This window comes from Anomaloglossus baeobatrachus, chromosome 1, assembly GCF_048569485.1.
Source record: "Anomaloglossus baeobatrachus isolate aAnoBae1 chromosome 1, aAnoBae1.hap1, whole genome shotgun sequence".
NCBI classification, from domain to species: Eukaryota; Metazoa; Chordata; class Amphibia; order Anura; family Aromobatidae; genus Anomaloglossus; species Anomaloglossus baeobatrachus.
This window is the reverse complement of record NC_134353.1, coordinates 607169349-607193413: the sequence shown is the minus strand read 5'-3', so window position 1 is coordinate 607193413 and position 24065 is coordinate 607169349. Positions and strand designations below refer to the sequence as shown.

Below are 24065 nucleotides of genomic sequence, written 5' to 3'. Positions count from 1 at the left end.
TTTAGCTTGTGGCCAGAAACTTTGATGATTGCCGTTATTATTGGGTTAGTATTAGATAGAACTATTTGTTTGGAGCTTGTAAAGTGATTCCATTTTGTAATACAGACCCTTGTCATATTAGTTTCTACAGTGCTGGCAAAAAGTATTGGCACCCCTGCAATTCTGTCAGATAATACTCAGTTTCTTCTTGAAAATGATTGCAATCACAAATTCTTTGGTATTATTATCTTCATTTAATTTGTCTTCAATGAAAAAAAAAAAATTGTCATAAAGCCAAATTGGATATAATTTCACACCAAACATAAAAAAGGGGTGGACAAAAGTATTGGCACTGTTTGATAAATCATGTGATGCTTCTCTAATTTGTGTAATTAACAGCACCTGTAACTTACCTATGGCACTTAACAGGTGTTGGCAATAACTAAATCACACTTGCAGCCAGTTGACATGGAATAAACTTGACTTAACCTGTGTCCTTGTGTGTACCACATTGAGCATGGAGAAAAGAGAGAAGACCAAAGAACTGTCTGAGGACTTGAGAATCCAAATTGTGAGGAAGCATGAGCAATCTCAAGGCTACAAGTCCATCTCCAAAGACCTGAAAGTTCTTGTGTCTATGGTGCGCAGTGTCATCAAGAAGTTTAAAGCCCATGGCACTGTGGCTAACCGCCATAGATGTGGAAGGAAAAGAAAAATTGACGAGAGATTTCAACGTAAGATTGTGTGGATGGTGGATAAAGAACCTCGACTAACATCCAAACAAGTTCAAGCTGCACTGCAGTCCGAGGGTACAACAGTGTCAACCCGTAATATCCGTCGGCATCTAAATGAAAAGGGACTGTATGGTAGGATACCCAGGAAGACCCCACTTCTTACCCCGAGACATAAAAAAGCCAGGCTGGAGTTTTCCAAAACTTACCTGAGAAAGCCTAAAACGTTTTGGAAGAATGTTCTCTGGTCAGATGAGACAAAAGTAGAGCTTTTTGGGAAAAGCCATCAACATAGAGTTTACAGGAAAAAAAAGAGGCATTCAAAGAAAAGAACATGGTCCCTACAGTCAAACATGGCAGAGGTTCCCTGATGTTTTGGGGTTGCTTTGCTGCCTCTGGCACTGGACTGCTTGACCATGTGCATGGCATTATGAAGTCTGAAGACTACCAACAAATTTTGCAGCATAATGTAGGGCCCAGTGTGAGAAAGCTGGGTCTTCCTCAGAGGTCATGGGTCTTCCAGCAGGACAATGATCCAAAACACACTTCAAAAAGCAATAGAAAATGGTTTGATAGAAAGCACTGGAGACTACTAAAGCTACTAAAGTGGCCAGCAATGAGTCCAGACCTGAATCCCATAGAACACCTGTGGAGAGATCTCAAAATGGCAGTTTGGAGAAGGCACCCTTCAAATCTCAGGGACCTGGAGCAGTTTGCCAAAGAAGAATGGTCTAAAATTCCAGCAGAGCATTGTAAGAAACTCATTGATGGTTACCAGAAGCAGTTGTTCGTAGTTATTTTGGCTAAAGGTTGTGCAACCAAGTATTGGGTTAAGGGTGCCAATACTTTTGTCTGGCCCATTTTTGGAGTTTTTTGGGAAATGATCAATGATTTGATTTTTGTTTCATTCTCTTTTGTGTTTTTTCATTGCAAGCAAAATAAATGAAGATAATAATACGAAAGAATTTGTGATTGCAATCATTTTCAAGAAGAAACTGAGATTTATCTAACAGAATTGCAGGGGTGCCAATACTTTTGGCCAGCACTGTAAGTACGGATAATAGGGCTTATGAAAACGTCTAAATATAAGGACTCAAGCAAAAAGTGATACTTTGGATGCATGGTATATGCAGCCTTTTCCATACCTCCATACGCCTCCGATTTAATTAGGCTTTGATTTATTTTTTCCTTTTGCATCCTATAGAATTTCCATATCCTGAACATACAGAGCCTGATGAAACTTGAGATAGCACATGGCAACATAAATTACAAAATTACAAAGCTTTTCCTATACTTTTCAATGTTAAACACAGTGGCATTTAATTGATACTATTGCAGGGAGTCAATGGCTTACCATAGCAGCAGGGGGTCTGCCCATGGCTCCTGTAAATGACATCTTGGTTCTCCTGTGAACTTCAGCGACATGCTGATCTCCATAGGAGACTATGATTACTAGTATGTTGGCCATGATTTACATTGCAATGGATAGGAGACGCTTTGTAATTTAGTTCAATATTTTTGTCAGGAGGAGGCATAAAGCAAAGACAACCTGACAAAGTTCAATTTCTAAATAACGGCTGATTGTAAAAAACTAGTTTCCCCCCTATAATGATGTTGCCATGCTTCCTTACATATCATTAAGGGGAACTTGTCAACAGAAAAGCACAGTCCAATCTGCAGACACAGTGCAGGCGTACCTGAGCAGATTGATATATAGTTTTGTGAGAAAAGAATTAGTATAAGGGCTCATTGACATGACCGGTCCCTCTGTCCTGGTCAGTTCCTGTTTTTGCAGACCCACGGACAGGATCATCTTTTCAATGTCTTTTGTGTCGGATCGGATAGCACACTGGAGGACTTCCGTGTGCATCCGATCCTACAAAAAAACAAATTGGATGCTGTATGTCCGTTCCGTTATTATGGAACATGTCCTATTCTGTTCCTTAATAACGGACTGTGACTCAATACAAGTCAATAGGCCTGCAAAATTCCCCGGAAGCCACACGGAAGCATTTCCGTGTGACTTTCGCCGGGTGCCCGTGTGGTCTGTGTCCCACTCCCTGCCAGCCCCGCACATGCCCGCACTGCAATGTCAGCATATGCCTGCACTGCAGTGTGTCAGAATATGTACGCACTGCAGTTCGAGCAGCCGTGGGGATGATGAGCGTTGCCATCAGGAGGTTAGTAAAGTTCATTACCTGCGGTGATGAAGTCCTGCACTCCTGACATCGGCGCTCGTCACATCACCTCTCGCGGGCGGCCCGAGACTGTGACTTGCGGTGATGTCATGGGCCGCTCATGAGAGGTGATCTGAGAATGTGGTGGGCATAGAACTCAGTGACCAGTGCTGATGTCAGGAGTGCAACTGCTTCCATCACCGCAGGTAATGTACCTCGATAACTTCCTGAAGTCAGGTCTGGTAATCCCCTGCAGTGACCTTGGCTGATCTCATAATGTTAGCTCAGGTCACTGCACTGCTCTCCCAGTCAATGGGGAACATTCTGTTCTTCATTGACTGGGACAGTGAGTATTGATCGTCGTGGGACCCCCTTATTGGATTACGCCGGACCCGGATTTGTTTTTTCTTTTCAATAAATTGGTGAAAGAGGGAATGTTTTGGGGAGTATTTTTTCAAATAAAAATGTTTGTCTTCTATTTTTTTTTATTACTGACTGGGTTAGTGATGTCGGGTATCTGATGGAGGCCGTGACATCATAACCTCTGGGCTTGATGCCAGGTGACATTACACATCTGGTATCAACCCCATATATTACCCCGTTTGCCACCGCACCAGGGCATCAGAATGAGCTGGAGCAAAGCACCAGGATTGGCACATCTAAGGGATGTGCCACTTCTGGGGCGGCTGCGGCCTGCTATTCTTAGGCTGGGGAGGGTCAAAGAACCGCGAACCTCCCTGGTCTGAGAATACCAGACCACAGCTGTCCGCTTTACCTTGGCTGGTGATCCAATTTGGGGGGGACGCCACTTTTTTTGTTTTAAATTATTTATTTAATTTAAAATAACAGCGTGGAGGGCCCTCTGCTTTGGATTACCAGACAAGGTGAAGCTGCCAGCTGTGGTCTGCAGGCTGCAGCCGTCTGCTTTAGCCGAGCTGGCAACAAAAAATAGGGGGGACCCCACGTCATTTTTTTTTAATTATTTATTTATTTTTTGGCTAAATACAAGGTTAGGCACCCTTTAGTGCCACATGAAAGGCACTAAAGGGTGCAAGATTACAAAATGCTGGGAGTGGGACATTATATATGTCTTTCTCATCTATTATCTATCTATCCCTCTATTCTTCATTCATTTATCCATCCCTCTATTTATTTCTCTCTCTCTCTCTGACTCTATATCTATTCCTCTATCTAGCTATCTATCTATCCATCTATCTATCCATCTATCTATCTATATCTTTTTATCTATCTAGCTACTTCTGTGTTTTGTGGTCCACAAAAAAACGAAAGGCAAACGGATGACACACGGAAGACACACGGAACGAAACGGATGTCACATGGATGCCACACGGATGCATCCGTGAAAAAACAGGACCGTTTTTTTGCAGACCGCAAAAACGGAACGGTCGTGTAGATGTAGCCTAACCCATAATAATTTAAATCTCTGCTCTCTCTGGGATTTTCAGTCCAGTGTGCGGTCCTATCCATGATTAACAACTGTTTCTCTATCCACACATATACAATAAAAGCTGTCAGTCAGTGATAGGACTGCCCAAATGTAGGGATGTAATTTCTTTCCACACAGGGCCAATTGTCATGTTAGCTATGGTGAAATACCAAGCAAACTGCGAAAAGGGAGGAAAGGGAAGAAGGAAACTCTGTGTCTAGGGAAGGGGAAGATGGTGATCTCTTCAAACTTTTTGCTGGCCCCTGGTTCCATTGACCACCCTAGATAGGTGTTGCACCTATGCGTTGAGCAGCATACCTAGCCCTGGCTGACTCTGCATTGGGCCCTAGGTAAGGAACGGATGGGATAAGCACTCAGTCAACTCACTAAGATCTAAAGAACACAGAGAGAACACAAACAGGGGAAAGTAAACAAACAACTTATCGCCAAGGAGAGGTACAGCAACATACAATATTTCTCCAGGTGAACACAAGCCGACTGCTTGCACACAAGACCGTTTGGAATTTTTATCGCTATCACCAGCAAACACCAAGAAGAAATGCAGGTATTTAAGGACACAAGGGGTAGTGATGATTATTAACAGCTGAGAGGTGAGGATATCCACAGTGTCCTAAAAGGAAAAGGATTAACCCCAAGTAGAGAAGATGCAAAGGTTTCTATTTACATCACAGGAGTAAGAATAGAATGTCAGGAAGCAGTTTATGTAGCCAAATGCAATAACCTTTTACAGAGACTGGACTGTCGGTGAACTGTGACACACCATAAATAGTATATAACCCCAGCACTCAAAATGAAGGCAAGAGAATTTTGTGTGATGCAAGTGGATTTATTTGACACACTGCAAAAGTGAACCTTAACCAGAGCAACACCACCGACGTTTCGGCGTAGAGCCTTTCTCAAGGTAGTTGCATCAATGGTTACAGCTGGAATGCACGGGTCACATAGGACGACCGACATGCATGAAAGGAGGTAAGGTTCTTTTACAGTTGCAGAGTGTGCTCGTATGTAGAGGAGTGACAGTGCCACTAAAGAGGATGTGTGAACGCCTGCGGTAACAGCCCGTGAAGGTCAGCAGAGGCTGGGTGCGTGGCAGCAGCGGCGTTGAGCCTGAAATTCACATTGACTTAACTGTGACACACCAGTGATATCAATAGGATCTGGATATTTTTTAACTCAATATATTAAATGACAAGATTATTTTGTTGCTAACTGGGGCCATTTTGTCCTATAATAGATTTTTAAGGAGAAATTTAGCTAATCAAATATGCAAAAATAGCAATCGGGAAGAGGGCAAAAACATTTTTATTTGTGCTTGACACGTGATTTCTTATAGACCTTTAGCCCCTTAAAACTTAGAAATGTTCCATTTTTGCTCTTTTGATTTTTCCTCTTATTTTTCCAAGAGCCATAGCTGTCTTATTTTTACATGACACCATTCATTTTACCATATAATTTCCCCTTTGGTGAAAGTGCTAAAAAAAACTCTGCATTTGTTTTTGTGGTTTTATATTTATGACATTCATTGTGCAGTAAAAATGAACTAGCAATATGATGTTCTAGGTCAGTATAATTATGTCTATAATAAATTTGTCTGTATTTTTTGTTATTTATGGGGTGTTAAAAAAATTCTAAAATTTGTTTTAAAAAAAATAAGTATCTGTCACCTTTTTCAGAAACTTTTTTTAATTAATTAATTTTAATTAATTAAATAATTAATTTCTTTATTTTTAATAGACAAAAAGGAGGGATATTAGAATTATTATATTTTTATGAATTTTTTACAGTTTTTAAGATTTTTTTTACTTTATTTTTTAGTACCCCTTAGGGTACTTTATCCTGCATCATTCAGACTCTTATACGATATACTGCTATACCATAATATGTGCTATTGTACTACAGCCTATAATCACGGTCTCCTATGAAGCTCAGCATGTCGCTGAAGTTCACAGAAGTACTAAGATGACATTTCCAGGAGCCTTCGGCAAACCACCAGGTGCCATAGTAAGCCATTGACTCCCTGCAGTAGCAACATTTAAATACTGCTGTCGGGGCTCAATAGTGGCATTTACGTGGTTGAACTAAAGTGATCGAAGCACTTCAGCCTCTGTAATTAAAGGTGGATGTTGGCTGTGTAACACAGGTGGCATCTCCTCACATGTCCATGTTTTTTCATAGACCATGCATCTGTGCAAAACTCACGGAGACCAGTTCATTTTTTTTCTGGTATCATGGATGAACAGTGCCAATACAAGTCTACTGGTCCATGAAAAACGTACACTACACAGATGGCATCCATGGACTGTCCGTAGTTAACATTGAAAGGTTTAGGAGAAGCTTTGTAATTCATGTATTTCTTTATCCATCCATGAAAAACACTGATAACTGATGGTAAAAACAAACACTCAGACCGTACACTGATCCAAAACACTGACCCCAGTATCATGTGTGAATGAGGCCTAACGTGGAGTAAGAATGCAAGGAGTAATAAAAGAGACAATTGTAATATCTACATGTTACATAATGCGGAGAAAACAATAAAATACTTACCTTGTTCTTTTCTATAGGTTGGATGGGTAATGCAAATTACCATGGCAACATCTCCCACAGAATCACTGGTTGCTGCTGGAAACATATTTGTGGGCCAGGTATATGTCTCATTCATATTTCGATATATATGTAATATAATAAAAATACAATAACCCCAAAATGCTAACCTGTTAACTTGTGGGTTATTTAATAAGAATGAGCGACTACATCCTAAAGGGGTTATTGGACAGGGGATCACCTCTTTTTAGCTGGGGGTCCAAACGCATGTATCCCCACCAATCCCAAGAACCGGGACTCTGTAAAGCACCATGTGAATGAAGCGGAGCTCGATCATGTTCAAATACTCTCCATTGACTCTTGTCAATGTCTTGACTGCCAAGGAGAGCTCTCCACAGGTCTTAGGCACTCCCATAAGAATGAATGGAGAATTAGGCACTCCCATAAGAATGATTGGAGAAGATTTGCACATGATTGACGACTGCGTCACTCACACGGGGCTCTTCAAAGTACCATATTCTCAAGATCAGTGGGGGTCCCAGTAGTTGAACCCCCAGTGATAAAGAAGATATCACCTATCCAGCTGGAGATAACTTCTAAACTTGAAAAACACCTTCAAAGAGGATGGCCACTCTCTAAATATACTGTAAATGGCAACTGTCATAACAGTTGTATCACTCACTCATAATATATCTTCATAAATAGTGTTCACTTGTCTAATTTATCACATGAACTGCAGAGTGACAGACTATGCCAGTAATTGCACCATAGTGTGATCCCATGATGTATCGTGTGATTGCTGCATTCATAGCCCTCATTATCAATTGTTATGGCATGTGCCACTTATATTTAGAAACCCATTAATCTCTAGTTCACTGATACAGGGACTAACTGCAGCACTAATGGAATTATGGGGACTGCTCTTATGATTACCATGAGTTTATCAAATTTCTCTTGTGCTGTCCTTTCTTATTAGTTTGTGTTTTATTTGTAGACAGAATCTCCCCTTCTGATTCGGCCATACCTGGAACACCTGACAAAGTCTGAGATACACGCAGTCATGACCGCTGGGTTTGCTACCATTGCAGGAAGCGTGCTTGGAGCTTACATTTCATTTGGAGTAAGTAAAGACATTTGCCATTCTATTCACAATTATTTTTTAATTTTCTTCATTAAAGTCCATTGCACATTGGGTTCACACTTATACTGGTTATTAGAGCTGTATTTACTGGAGGATGCCTGTAGTGAGTATAGCAATCTGGGCAGCCGTGCTCCTCAATAAATATTACAATGATATCTTAATCATGAGTGTGTGGCTATAATACAGGGGTTGATTCATTATTGTATTTGTGTTTGGTTTTGTCAAGTGTATAGAGTTTTGTGCCATCCATTTGCACTTTTTTAAAATTACTTTTTTATTTATTTATATATATATTTATTTTTTCCCAGATGTTTTCGTTTGATTCATCATTTGCAAATTTTTGTAGTCTCAATTTGTTGCTGCTGCGTATTAAATCCTGCTGTCAAAGTTTGACAGAGGGATTTAGCAGGTTAACAGTCGTGAGTGGAACTCCACTCCACTCGCTATTATTAGAAGCAGGTCCTGGCTGTAATACACAAACATTAACTACCGAGTATGAGGCGAGCTCACCCCGTGAGCCCACTCCTTGCACCCACTTCCAACATGTACAGCGAATGTCATGAAAGGGTTAATATAGGACAAATATGTACAAACCTATCAGGGAAATGATCAGTCTACATTTCTCACTTGTAGGTTTCTTCTTCCCATCTTCTGACCGCTTCTGTGATGTCTGCCCCAGCGGCACTCGCTATAGCCAAGTTATTCTGGCCAGAAACTGAACCAATAAAAGTAAATATGCAGAATGGGCTTAAACTGGAGAAAGGGTAAGAGGTATATAGACCATATAGTATAAATGGTTAATAAATGGACTGATGTTTAACAATATAAATGCAGGTAGTCAACATTGATATACAAAGGATAAAATGTTTAGTGATAATCCCTATACACTAATGTGGACTAAACTCTGTAAAATCCTGAAAATGGGAATATGTGTGCACTAAATCCTAACTGCGCAGGAAGTGGATCTCTGGAAAAAATTTGGGGAGTAGTTAAGAAGTCAGTGTATGGCAGGCTTTAGTTTTATATTGTATTTAGGCTATATTCACATGTTCGAGTGTTACCATTCAGGAGAAACAGACACATTTTTTGGCACACCAGAGGATCTCACAGAACTGTAGCAGCTGACCCCAGAGGTCAGAACACAGGGACGGATTGTGGTGCAAGCAATACGGCTGGAACACACTGGTCAGCTACTGCAGACTAGACGGAAGGTACAAGCAGGTACAGCAGGTATGGCAAGTTCAGCAGACACTAACAGGTATGGCAGGTTCTGGTAGGTACAGCAGGTAAAGTAGGTATGGCAGGCACAAGAGGTATTAGAACACAGTTATGAGTTAGGAGACACAGGTAACAGACACAGGATACAGGGAAGGAGGAATGGGACCTGACAACTAGCAAGTGTGTCTCTAGCAGTCAAACTATGTTGCTCAGGCACCTCCCATAGGGGGAGGATACCTTAACACCTACTGACTCTCAGCCATGGGCTGAGAGGCATTTCCAACATAGGTCATGCTGGCTCTATAAAACCAGGGAGCTCACATGCCCTAAACATGCTCCTGTGAGACCTATGCAGCGTGCACAGGCCCCAGGAGGCAGTGGTACTGACCGAGGAAGACACTACTGCTAAGCGGCCAGGAAGGTGAATGTGTCGCGGGCGGAGGAGGGGACGCTGCGCTCTCCCACTGCTCGGGTCTGGCCGCTGCTGCCACTCGGTGGTGGCTCGAGCAGTGAGCCGGATCCCGGGGACTCGAGCGGCGCTCCTCGCCCGTGAGTGAAAAGGGTGGGGATTGGATGGTGGGGATTTGGTTATTGTCCGTGACGCCACCCACGGTTGTGGTGATATTGGTGACACCACCGCTGCTCTGGACGGGGGATCCCGGGAGCGGTGACAGGGAGCAGCTTTGATGTTAGTTCTCCCCTCTGTGGGTAGGGGGTTGGTTGTCCCGGGGCCCGGTGATGGGGTAGGAATGGATAGCAGGGGGGTTACGGGGCCTGGTGAGGTGCAGGGTCGCGGGGGCAGCGCTGTGCCGCACAGCACGGTGGTACTCACTCAACCAATGATGAGGACACAGTTCTCGGTAAAACACACGGCTGGATGGACGGGTCCCACAGACTGCTGCGGTGTTGTTTCTCCCGGCAGGTTGATGGTGACTGCCTTTCCCTGCACCTATGTAGTGTAACGGTTCCAATGGGTTCCCACCGGTAACCCGCTCCCCAGCTTGGATGGTTGCTGGAGGAGCCCCTTTTGCCCGCAGGCTCTGGCCCTGGGAACTTTAGCCTTGGCGGTGACTGTGTTTCCCTCTCTCGGTTGGACGGTTGCCTTCTGTCGGGACTTGGCTGCTGGGAAACCCAGGAGGTTCCCTTCGCTAACGGATTTGGCAAATTCATGGCGACTCCTAGCCTTGCCGGGGTCCGTAAGCCCCTGCCGGATGGTGCTGGCTTCTCTTTGCATACCGGTCCGGTACTGCCGGGCCACCGCCCGTCCACGGTCCTTACGGTTAGCTCCAATTGGCCACTCCTGCAGACGGTCACCACCGTCTGCCAACCTTGCTGGTCCGTCCGGGCTACACACCCGGACAAACTTCAGGCTGCTTAACTGCCACTTTCCTCCTCTCTCTTTCACCTCCAAAACTAAACTGCCTCTTTTCCCGCCTCCAGGACTGTGAATTCCTCGGGGGGCGGGGCCAACCGCCTGGCCCACCCACCTGGTGTGGACATCAGCCCCTGGAGGAAGGCAACAAGGGTTTGTGTCTGACTTCGGTGTGCCTGACCGGGAGTGTGGGGTGTGTAGGTGTTGTTCTCTGTGGCCCCTGGCTTGTCCAGGGCGCCACAAATGTGTCGACATCCCTGCTGGGAGGAGGAAGCCAATGTTACAGGAAGTTTGTTACATTAGCACAAGGGCTAGGAAACCGTTATGAAGAACAGGTCTTCAGATGTTGACTTTTCTGAGTAGCTCCGAACAGAAGAGGATTGTCATGATACTGTTTGCACTCTGCTGTGGCAGAGCTGTATCAGTCACATGATCATGTTGTCGGCATTCCCCATCTTCATGCTGCCAGTTATAGATCTGCTATGCAACATGCTCGGCTGGTTCCTGTAAGTGCTCTAGATTCTGTCCATTACCTCCCCCGATCCTTCCTGACCTCCTTTCTGCCTGACCTCCCTATCTCATCTTCTCCGTTTTGTCTTACCTTACTTCTGCTGCTCGTTGACCCGTCTCTGTGCCCCCTCCTTTGGCTTGCTCTCCCTGTTACCGACCTCTGGCTTGGCCCGGACCCTGACTCTGCCTCCGCCCTTATACTGCGCTCCCTCTCTCGGCTCTGACCCTGTTAGTACGACTCCTCTTACCAACCTTTCTGTTACCTAGGATGCCGTGTGCTGCCTGAGCTCCCTCTAGTGGTTGTTCTTGTTACAAACAGCTCTGATTCCATTTTGTGGTAGATCTCATTACACACACTGTGTGCTGACTCCCCCTAGTGGTGAAATAACAAGCATATCTGGATGTGCACATACTGGCCATGGGAGCAAAAAGATAGGATGGTATTGTCAGTTAAGCAAGTGCTTAAAGCTGGATTCAATGGTGTAGTAGACGTGTTTGATGTAATCTGGTGTTAAAGTGGCAACACTCGAATGTAAGTATGCATGGTCGGCTTTGAGTTTTGTTACTGGGAAAGCATGGGGCAACTGGATGTCACTTTAAAAAGGGTTCTAGATGTGGCTTGTGACCATCTGTCAGAGATTAATGTAACTTCTAGGGTAAGAAAGGTATTGGACTAATGCTTTACAAAGTAACTGTAGTGATGAGATCAGTGAAAATAGGAGGGTGTGTTTTTTTTCTCCCATGTATGAAGATGCCTGGTTTGATTGGTGAACCTCATAAATAGGAAGAAGTACACGCCCACAGAGACAAATGCTTGGTAACGTCCAGGTGTACTGTAACATAAATTATAACCTAAACTTTATAAGCTAATTTCTCTGCAACGCAAACAAGTACAAATAAAAACTAAGTTTTTCTCAGTTCTGCAGCCATTATTTCATGATGTGGCCAATTCAACATACTAAAACTCATGAAAGGTAGTTTTTAAATAGTTACTTATTTTTATTAATGTTACCCAATTTTGATCTAAAATTAAAAAGAATTGTATTTAATGATTTTTTTGTGATGATTATATTGCACTATTATTTATATACTGTGTGCACAATTATTAGGTAACTGTATTTTTGATAATTAATGTTATTATTGAACAATTACAGCACTGTCGGTTAATCGAAAAGGCTAATAAATCTGAATATTTAAGGAAATAAAAGTGAGGTTTTGTCTTTCTTAGGAAAATATTTCTGTATGTATAATTATTGGAAAACTATTAGTGTGCAGAATTTTTATGCAACTAAATGAAAAATGAAAATTTTCCCCATTTGAATTGCTTATTTTCACTTATTGTGAGACTAATAACCAAACAACTCAAAACGTACAAAAATACATTTTTGACATTTCAAAAAAAATCTCAGTGATGAATATTGGCACTCTTCATTTCAATAACAGTCATAAGCCTTCCATTCATGGAGTCTGTCAGTTACTTAAAGGGAAGAAAAACTTGGCACTTAAGCAATCATATGATTTCCGTTTTATTTGTGCAGATAATCTTCAGTAATAAATGTTTATGGTTTAGGTAAGATGAGGAAAAAGGTTAAGTCCTTATTCTTTTTAATCTTTAAGAAGGTATTAACTGGCAACCAAGCAGTAGAGTAGTTCAATGAACGCGATGGAGCTTTGTCCTGCATAAAAATCAAAGTTTTCTTGAATGATGCAGACTTTTTCTTGTACCACTGCTTGAAGAAAGTATCTTCTAAAAACTAGTAGTAGGTATTTGAGTTAATTTTGAGTCCATTATCAACCTGAAATGTCCATCTAGGTCATCTTTAATAATACCAGCCCATAGCAGTACCCACATTGACGTTCTTAACATCTGAGTCAAAGTGTACCCATTACTAATCAAGCCACAGGCCCATCCATCTGTGGTCCTTCAAAAGTCACTCTTATCTTGTCAGTCCATAAAACCTTTGAAAAATTTGTTTTCAGATATTTTTGGCCCAGTCTTGATGTTTCAACTTTTGTGTCTTGTTCAGTTGTAGTCGGGATTCAGCCTCCCTTACTTTGTCCATGTCTCTGAGCACTGAAAACCTTGTACTCGTAGTTCTGGGCCCTCCAGGGAGGTTGCAGTTCCAGAATATGACAGCACTGGAGGATAATGGATTCCTGGTCGCTTCACGTTTGAGTCTTCTCAAATCTTTAGCAGTTAATGTGAACATTTTTGTGACCCTGTTGACTATTCATAGCAAAACATTTGCTAATTCTGTGATCTCTCCCCAATATCTTAGCAATTTCAGGAGTGCTGCATCCTTCTGTAAGACTTGTAATAATTTGTTACTTTTCAGAGTCAGTTAAATCTCTTTTTTGGCCCATTTTCACTGAGGAAAACAAGGTGCCTGATTATTCTGCACACTTTGATGAAGGATGCTGATATCCTTAGGCCACACGCTCCCTCATTACAGAAATATATATCATCTAATCTGCTTCATCCAATAAGCATTCAAGTTTATATAGCTTAGAGTTGGAAAATCTGCCTTAAAATACTAATGTGGTCACAGTGCTCACATGGCTAATAATTGTGCACACAGTGTAATTAACATCTGTTATATTTATTCTGCATTATTTTCCTTGGTTTGAATCAGGGATGCAAGAAATATTCTGGAAGCCGCAAGTCAAGGAGCCTCTGCATCAATTCCTCTAGTGGCAAACATAGCAGTAAACCTGATGGCTTTTCTCTCGCTGCTAGCGTTCTTCAATTCCGTCCTCTCGTGGCTGGGAAATATGTTTGATTATCCACAGTTTAGTTTTGAGGTAAACATGATTTGTATTTTTCTAGGACTTAAAAGGCTCATTCTCTCTCAGACTTAGGCGGGCTTTACATGCTGCGACATCGCTAGCATCGGCTAGCGATGTCACGTGCGATAGCCCCCGTCCCCATCGTAACGATATGTGGTGATCGCTGCCGTAGCGAACATTATCACTACGGCAGCGTCACACGCACATACCTGCTCTGCGACGTCGCTGTGACCGCCGAACAATCCCTCCCTCAAGGGGGAGGTGCGTTCAGTGTCACCGCAACAACACAGCGATGTCACTAAGCGGCCGCCCAATCAAAGCGGAGGGGCGGAGATGAGCGGGACAAAACATCCCGCCCACCTCCTTCCTTCCTCATTGCTGGTGGGACACAGGTAGGGAGAGGTTCCTTGTTCCTACGGTGTCACACGTAGCGATGTGTGCTGCCGCAGGAACGACGAACAATATCGTTACTGCAGCAGCAACAATAATTGAGATTGGGGGCGATGTCACAGATTAGCGATTTTGAATGTTTTTGCAATGATTCAAAATCGCTAATAGGTGTCACACGCAACGACAACGCTAACGCGGCCGGATGTGCGTCACAAAATCCGTGACCCCAACGACATCGCTTTAGCGATGTCGTAGTGTGTAAAGCCACCTTAAGGCTTAGCTTAAAGGGTTTGTCTACTACTAGGACAATCCCTTCTGATTCCATAAGTTTCCCCAAGGTAAAATAAAAAAAGATTCTTACCTCCGTGGCCGGTGTGGTTCCAGTGGTGATGGGGCTTGCAATGTCGGTGCTCACATGATATTGTGATGTCACGTGAGTCCCATGTCCAATCAGTGCCGGATTTTGTCTCCCCGCCTTCGGACTAAACAAGTTAGGCTGCTTTCACATTGCATTCAGATCTCCGTTCAGTGGTCTCATCAGGGCTTCTACCTGAACCTCTCGGTTTCAGACATATGCGCTGACAGGGTCATTGACTATTATGGTGCACACAGTCGCTGTTTGTGCTCTGTCGTGCACCATTTTCGGGATTATTCGCCTATTGGAGGCGGGCACCCAGACATAGTAGACTACGTCTGGGTGTCTGCCTCCAGTAAGCGTATACTCCCAAAAATGGTGCGCGACAGAGCACACGGTGACTCCATCTGTACCATTATTGTTAATGGTCTCGTTGACACATACATCCAAAACCCATTTTGTGGGGGGAAGGGTTCTGGTGGAAGCCCCGATGGGACCACTGAACAGAAATCAAAACAATATGAAAGGGGCCATAAACAACAAGAAGTGAACAACTGCAGCTGATGCTCACTTCCTGTTGAGTGCACCTGTCTCCGCAGACAGAAGTCAGCACTAACTGGATGTAGGGCTCACATGACATCCCAACCTTACATGACCGGTTCTGGGAACGGCTGCTAGTTTAACAACCGGTTCTCCAGAACCAGACAGAACCGGCTGAATCCCACCCCTGAGCATAATGTACAAAAAAAGACCCTGAATCCAATGATGTATCACTGAGTTTACTGGGTGAAGCGGTTCTGACAGAGTTTTTAGATTTAACCATTCAGCAGAGCTAAGAAAGCTACCACCTCCCACATCAAGCTCTGTATTTACAATGTCTATAGACAGTGAGATGTTAATCACAGCAGAGGGCGTGCCGGACTAGCTGACCTTTAGCTGACCTAGTCTGGCAATGATTATCTCCTGAAGCTAAAGCAAACATTGCAGATAAACATCAGCTCACAGTTGTCATGATCATGCTCTGCGGGCCCGTCATCCTGCAGAGCCAGTTTCTAGCATTTGCTCTGTGGGACGTTCTCCTGCAGAGCTGGCTTACCTTTTCTGTCCCCTCCGGGTTTTCAGCCGTTCCCTGACCCTAGGGGAGGGGTCGTCCAAACCTCGATTAGGACCCCCCTCCGCTTTATTACGGAGCTGACCATGCTGCAGTGCTGCCAGTGATATATCCGATTTTGGCAAGTACTCGGCTCTGATCTGCTCATGTCTTCCTTGATCCTGTCCTACCGCTCCTCTCCTCCAGCTCTCCCAACTTCCTCCCTCTGCCCGTGTCTGCATTCCTTGACCTCCCCGTGACCCCCCTTCATCTCATCCCCTTATTCTGTTCTGATCTTCCCGGTGTTCTGTCCTTCTCTTTCTGTTTACCTCCCTCTGTGTTACCCACCTTCTCCTCTCCTTCCCATCCCGGTTATTTAGTTCATCCCTTCCTACTGACTGACTCCCTTGGTGTACTCACTTCGGCTTATGCTTTGACTTTGTCTCAGTTTTCCCTTTTGTCCTGATATTACCTTTCAGTGCATCGACCTCGGTCTGTTTAATTACTCTCCCCTAGGTTCTGCGCCACTTAGGGTTTTCTTCTATTAGTTCCTATCTGCTGCTTGGGCGACACCTATTGGTTCAGCCCTGAACTGTATCAGGTTAGCATCACAACAGTGTGATAAGAGATACATGGCTGAAATACAGTACCGACCAAAAGTTTGGACACATCTTCTCTTTCAAAGAGTTTTCTTTATTTTCATGACTCTGAAAATTGTAGATTCACATTGAAGGCATCAAAACTATGAATTAAAACAAGTGGAATGAAATACTTAAAAAAGTGTGAAACAACTGAAAATATGTCTTATATTCTAGGTTCTTCAAAGTAGTCACCTTTTGCTTTCATTACTACTTTGCACACTCTTGGCATTCTCTTGATGAGCTTCAAGAGGTAGTCACCGGAAATGGTTTTCCAACAGTCTTGAAGGAGTTCCCAGAGATGCTTAGCACTTGTTGGCCCTTTTGCCTGCACTCTGCGGTCAAGCTCACTCCAAACCATCTCAATTGGGTTCAGGTCTGGTGACTGTGGAGACCAGGTCATCTGGCGTAGCATCCCATCACTCTCCTTCTTAGTCAAATAGCCCTTACACAGCCTGGAGGTGTATTTAGGGTCATTGTCCTGTTGAAAAATAAATTATGGTCCAACTAAACGCAACCCGGATGGAATAGCACATTGCTGCAAGATGCTGTGGTAGCCATGCTGGTTCTGTATGCCTTCAATTTTGAATAAATCCCCAACAATGTCACCAGCAAAGCACCCCCACACCATCACACCTCCTCCTCCATGCTTCACAGTGGGAACCAGCCATGTAGAGTCCATCCGTTCACCTTTTCTACAAAGACACAGTGGTTGGATCCAAAGATCTCAAATTTGGACTCATCAGACCAAAGCACAGATTTCTACTGGTCTAATGTCCATTCCTTGTGTTCTTTAGCCCAAACAAGTCTTCTGCTTGTTGCCTGTCCTTAGCAGTGGTTTCCTAGCAGCTATTTTACTATAAAGGCCTGCAGCACAAAGTCTCCTCTTAACAGTTGTTCTAGAGATGAGAAGGTGTGTCTAAACTTTTTGTCTGTAGTGTATGTGTTTTAACCCCTGCAGCATGCTGTCCTCAGATTACATAACAAAAACCTGCTGACTGATTCTCATTAAATGGTAATTTCTCCCTCGGTTGATATGTAGAACTGTGTTTTTGCACACAAAATTATGTGGTTCATGTAAATTTCCAAAACAGCACTGTGCAGTTCTATTCTCCATTTATTCCTGTCTTAGCCACAAATTGCTAATACTGTATAGGAATAACCCTTTAATATATAACAGTGGTATATTTTGAATAATCAATTATATTTGTTTTGTGCAGATAATATGTTCTTATGTTTTCATGCCATTCTCCTTCATGATGGGTGTAGACTTGGAAGACAGCTTCATAGTTGGAAAACTTATAGGATACAAGACATTTTTTAATGAGTTTGTGGCATATGAATACCTTGCTGGGCTAATTAAAAAGAGGAAGGATAATGGGCCATTGTTTATAAGTGGAGTAAAGCAATATATGTCCGTAAGTATCATTCTACATACAATTTACTGAAATGTCTCCTCTTACTGAATATTTTCAGTAAGTAGCCTGCATGGAAAATAAATGCTTTCTCAATGTCTTTATAGATCCCTAGTGCACAAAGCATGTTATGTCTATGCCTGCTATTTGTTCATAAGCTGAGAAACATTATAAAATATATATTTTATAATTATATTGTGTTATATTCATTCTAATTTTATATTCCATGAGGAGCCTGAAAAATCGCTTGTGAAAATCGCAGTTGCGTTTTTAAGCGCAGAATCAAAGCTTTTCTGTAATAAAAGAAATAACGCTGTTTTAAAGTTGCACCAAAAACGCATTAAAGCTTCACTCCTGTGTTTTTTTTTTAATTTCACCGCAGGAGCCGTACTTTAAATCTTAGTCCCTGCCCTTTGTCTTATACTAACTTGCCACCATCTTCATCGTCTATCGTCACTGCTCCAGTCGGTCGCCGTTGATTTGTGACCTGCAGCAGCAGCTCCTGTGTTTCATGGAGTGAGCCAGAGGTCACAATTCAATACAAGTCTATGAGAACCTGGCTCTGATAGACTTACTTGCATTGGGAGCTTGTAGTGACGTAACGCCTGACTTTCGGCAAATCAGAAGTTACAACACAAAAATCACAGGACTTACACTATGTGAAAACATGGACTTAAATTGCCCTGCTCACTTTGACCTTCAGCCAAAAAAAATACCGTTGTAAATAGATGCCAATAGAAATTGTAAATGACTTGATGAGGGATTTTTCATTAATATTATGTCTTCTGTTTTAGGCTCGATCTGAAGTTATTGCAACATATGCGTTGTGTGGATTTGCAAATTTTGGCTCCTTAGGAATTACTATTGGTGGACTATGTACGTATATATATATATATATATATAGTATTGTTATTTTAAAATCTAAGCCCATTGGAGTAAATGATGCAATAGATATTAACATTTTGAGCCTAGTGAGCTGATATAACCATGTGACCAGTGTCTTGTAAGGTTTGGGGAATTGCTAGCTCTAAAGGTTGCGGATTAAGGACTTTTCGACTTTCCTTAGGCCATATTCACAGTAGAAAAGTGCTTCACACTAATCAGTTGTGACTTTATATCCCACAAAAAAGGACAGTGACAGAAAGGATGATGACCCTTTTCTAGGTATAAAGACATTACCCCTAAGGCCCCCTTCACACGTCCGTGAAAAACACGCACATGTGTTACGGGCCGTTTTTCGGGTCCGTATCCCGTTTTTGTGTCCGTTTTTATGGTCCGTGTGGCATATGTGTGAATTGCGTATGCTAGCCGTGTTTGTGTGTAGAACGTCCGTGTGTGCGTGTGGAATTAACGTGTATGTGTACGTGGAATGTCCGTGTGTGTGATGCACAATGTCGTTTATAAATGTCGGCCGACAGAGTTGCGCGATGAGAATGAACTCGGGTGAACTTCACCCGACTTCATCCTCATACCGCGGCTCTGTCTGTGTCGAGTACTGGTTAGCGGTCACCTGTGAAGGATTCACCGGTGACCGCTAATCCCCCGAGTGAATGAAGTTTCCCCCCTCTCTCATACTCACCGATCACCAGCGCGGCGCTGCACGGCATTGACACTGCTGCGGCGGCTTTTACTATTTTGAAAAAGCCGGCCGCTCATTAAACAATCTCGTATTCCCTGCTTTCCCCGCCCACCGGCGCCTATAATTGGTTGCAGTGAGACACGCCCCCACGCTGAGTGACAGGTGTCTCACTGCACTCAATCACAGCAGCCGGTGGGCGTGTCTATACTGTGCAGTAAAATAAATAAATAAATAATTAAAAAAAACGGCGGGCGGTCCCCCCCAATTTTAATGCCAGCCAGATAAAGCCATACAGCTGAAGGCTGGTATTCTCAGGATGGGGAGCTCCACGTTATGGGGAGCCCCCCACCCTAACAATATCAGTCAGCAGCCGCCCAGAATTGCCGCATACATTATATGCAACAGTTCTGGGACAGTACCCGGCTCTTCCCGATTTGCCCTGGTGCTTTGGCAAATCGGGGTAATAAGGAGTTAATGGCAGCCCATAGCTGCCACTAAATCCTAGATTAATCATGTCAGGCGTCTCCCCGAGATTCCTTTCATGATTAATCTGTAAGTTACAGTAAATAAACACACACACCAGAAAAAATCCTTTATTAGAAATAAAAAACACAAACATATACCCTGGTTCAACAATTTAATCAGCCCGAAAAAGCCCTCCATGTCCGGCGTAATCCAGGATGGTCCAGCGTCGCTTCCAGCTCTGCTGCATGGAGGTGACAGGAGCTGCAGAAGACACCTCTGCTCCTGACAGCTCCCTGACGCTGGATCCAGTGACAGCAGGTAACCTCAGTGACAGCTCAGCTGATCGCGCGGCTGTCTTCATTTGCTGCGTGGAGCTGACAGGAGCGGCGGTGTGTCCTGCAGCAGAGCTGGATGCGACGCTGGACCATCCTGGATTACGCCGGACATGGAGGGCTTTTTCGAGCTGATTAAATTGTTGAACCAGGGTATATGTTTGTGTTTTTTATTTCTAATAAAGGATTTTTTCTGGTGAGTGTGTTTATTTACTGTAATTTACAGATTAATCATGGAAGGAATCTCAGGGAGACGCCTGACATGATTAATCTAGGACTTATTGGCAGCTATGGGCTGCCATTAACTCCTTATTACCCCGATTTGCCAAAGCACGAGGGCAAATCGGGAAGAGCCGGGTACTGTCCCAGAACTGTCGCATATAATGTATGCGGCAATTCTGGGCGGCTGCTGACTGATATTGTTAGGGTGGGGGACTCCCCATAATGTGGAGCTCCCCATCCTGAGAATACCAGCCTTCAGTCGTATGGCTTTATCTGGCTGGTATTGAAATTGGGGGGGGACCGCACGCCGTTTTTTTTAATTATTTATTTATTTATTTTACTGCACAGTATAGACACGCCCACCGGCTGCTGTAATTGGGTGCAGTGAGACACCTGTCACTCAGCGTGGGGGCGTGTCTCACTGCAACCAATCATAGGCGCCGGTGGGCGGGGAAAGCAGGGAATACGAGATTGTTTAATGAGCGGCCGGCTTTTTCAAAATAGTAAAAGCCGCCGCAGCAGTGTGAATGCTGTGCAGCGCTGCGGCGGTGATCGGGGAACGGTAAGTATGAGAGAGGGGGGGAAACTGACCGGCAGACTGTGAGAGAGGGACAGACAGAGAGAGAGACCGACAGAGAGACAGAGAGACCGACCGACGGACTCAGGGAGATTGACCGACATACACAGAAATAGAAAGAATGGCCGACATCACTAGAAATAAAAACACCAAACGGACACGGAGTATAGGTAGATGCATACGTGTTTACTAATGTGTGTGCACATACCCATAGACTTTCATTGTGTCCACGTGTGCGTGCTCCGTGCAGATAACGGACATGCATCCGTGCAAAACGCAAACACATACGGATCACGGACACGCACACACGGACATAATGAAATAACGCACGTGTGACCACAATCATAGATTAACATTGGTGCATGTTTGTCCGTGTCTCCGGTATATACGGAAACAGAACAAACACGCACGTGTTTCACGGACGTGTGAAGGGGGCCTAACAGAGTGATCAATGTATAGCACTTTTCTAGTGTGAACATGGCCCTAGCTATTCCTTTTACAAGATTTGTTTTACTGCTTTTTTTTTTCTGTAACTCAACCTTCCAATTGAAAGGGAACTACAGCTTCCCTATGCCCCCCAAACGACCACTGGGTATTTATTGGTTTCTTTATACTCTTCCTTGACAAGCCCTTATTATTGTCTTTTGATTGTCGCATATGGTAAAAATCAATTTATAACTAGAGATATACTAATTAGTGGGTGACTAGTTATGGGGGTGTTGTTTTCCCAAACTATTCATCTCAATAATCATGTTATTATGCCCATGTGAGCGAGTAATATTATTTTCAAGAGCAGTCTCACCTCCAGTTCTTTGCAAATCTCTGACTCTATGACGATGCAGTTAGCTGGGTGTATGCACTCCGGCTTCATCGGCGATCTCTGCCTCCATGAGAATGTGCAGTTAGCTGGGTGTATGCATTCCTGCTTCATCAGCGATCTCTGCCTCCATGAGAATGTGCAGTTAGCTGGGTGTATGCATTCCTGCTTCATCAGCGATCTCGGCCTCCATGAGAATGTGCAGTTAGCTGGGTGTATGCATTCCTGCTTCATCAGCGATCTCGGCCTCCATGAGAATGTGCAGTTAGCTGGGTGTATGCATTCCTGCTTCATCAGCGATCTCGGCCTCCATGAGAATGTGCAGTTAGCTGGGTGTATGCATTCCTGCTTCATCAGCGATCTCGGCCTCCATGAGAATGTGCAGTTAGCTGGGTGTATGCATTCCTGCTTCATCAGCGATCTCGGCCTCCATGATAATGTGCAGTTAGCTGGGTGTATGCACTCCTGCTTCATCAGCGATCTCTGCCTCCATGAGAATGTGCAGTTAGCTGGGTGTATGCATTCCTGCTTCATCAGCGATCTCGGCCTCTATGACGATGCACAGTAAGCCGGGTGTATGCACTCTTGCTCTATTGGCTATCTATCCCTGTATGATGATGCGCAGTAAGCCGGGTTTATGTGCTCTTGCTTTATCGGTGATCTCTGACTCTATGACGATGGGCAGTAAGTCGGGTTTATGTGCTCCTACTTCATCAGCGATCTCAGCTTCTATGACGATGCACAGTAACCCGGGTTTAGGAATTCCTGCTTCATTGGTGGTATCTACCTCTATAACAATGCGCAGTAAGCCAAGTGTATGCACTCCTGCAAGGAAGTCTGGACCCAATGAAGCGCCTGTGAGGGTGAAACGGCCGCCGTCATCTTTGACGCCCCCCGCATCCCTCCCTGCTTTTTGATGTCTACTTTTTATAGAATAAACAAAGATTTTTACTTGGTAAGTGCCACCTCCTTTCTTCTTCTATTCCGGAGTTACTACAGTTGGACGTATTTTTTCTCATCTGAGAAAATCACATAAGTTATGCTAATCACAATCTGATCAGAGTTTGATCACAGTGTGATTCAATTTTTTCAGATGTGTAGAAGATAGAAAAAAAAATTCTGTTGTGTCCCTTGTTTCACTCTATGAAAATGAGACCGCACTAGGAAGTCATCTGATTGCGGTCCAATTTTTTTGGATGGACTCATTGACTAGCATGGTTAAGTGCGATCTGATAATCAGACGCAACTCAGACATGTGAATTTTTTCCTTGAACCGACTTGGTCCAAGAATTAAATCGGACTTGTGCATGGCCATATAGGATAACATTGGTGTCGAATCACACTCGGACCAAAAATACAGTGTTGTTTGTCCTAAACCAGAAGAATACATTGAGTTGAATGTACCAGAGTGCACTTTTATGGAATATGGCTGTAGTTCAATAGAAAATGGAAAGTTGCACTGAAAAACTTTGATCCAAAGTCCTGATCTAAGGACTCGCTCACACCACTGTGTAAGTCAGATGAATACAAACTGATAAAAAAAGTATTGCCCTTGGACCAATGTTATTCAATGAGGCAGTGTGAATGAACTTTATGTTCTCATTTGGCATGAGAGAAAAATTGCAGCATGCAATTCCTGAATTCCTCCAAAATGTTTGAAGCCTTTAGTGACTGTTCAGAGAAAAAAACACCACTTAGGCCAGGGTCACATGAGAGTTGAAAATGGTCAATTATAAAAAAAAAAGTTTTAAAAAGTAGAAATTCTCCAGTTATTTATCCCAAATGGACAATTTTCCATCTTTGCATTTTAGTTTTTTGGTTTTTTTTCACTTTCTTCCCAAAACCATTTTTTTATTTTTCCATCGACCTAACCACATGACGGATTGTTCTTTTTTGAGGGACAAGTTGTCGTTATGAATTACATCATTCATTTTATCACGTAATAAACTGGAAAACAGGAAAAAGATTCCAAGTGTGATAATATGAAACAAAAAATGCAATTCCTCAGATGATTTGTGGTTTTGTTTTTACGGGTTTCATTGCACTGTAAACAGACCTGGCAATGTGATTTTCCAGTTCAATACAATTGTAGATATAAAAAACTTTTATGGATTTTTATGGAATTTTTAAGTAGTGGAAAAAAATGTGTGAGTTTGTAAAAAAAAACATTTTGTTTGTGTCCCCATTTTTGAAATCTGTAACATTTTCATTTTTAGGTAGCTGTAGCTGTGTGATGCTTATTGTGCTGAGCTGACATT

The 24065-nt window shown here is 43.3% G+C and overlaps 1 protein-coding gene across 1 annotated transcript in view; it reads left to right on the top strand.

Moving 5' to 3' along the window:
• Positions 1 to 24065, top strand: part of SLC28A3 (solute carrier family 28 member 3) — a 192286-nt gene that overhangs the window by 148900 nt on the left and 19321 nt on the right. Inside the window, exons 10-15 of the mRNA XM_075340401.1 lie at positions 6920 to 7000; positions 7894 to 8019; positions 8674 to 8804; positions 13774 to 13942; positions 17621 to 17818; positions 18610 to 18691. Of these exons, the coding sequence (XP_075196516.1) occupies positions 6920 to 7000; positions 7894 to 8019; positions 8674 to 8804; positions 13774 to 13942; positions 17621 to 17818; positions 18610 to 18691 (787 nt within the window). The remainder of the gene's footprint in view (positions 1 to 6919; positions 7001 to 7893; positions 8020 to 8673; positions 8805 to 13773; positions 13943 to 17620; positions 17819 to 18609; positions 18692 to 24065) is intronic.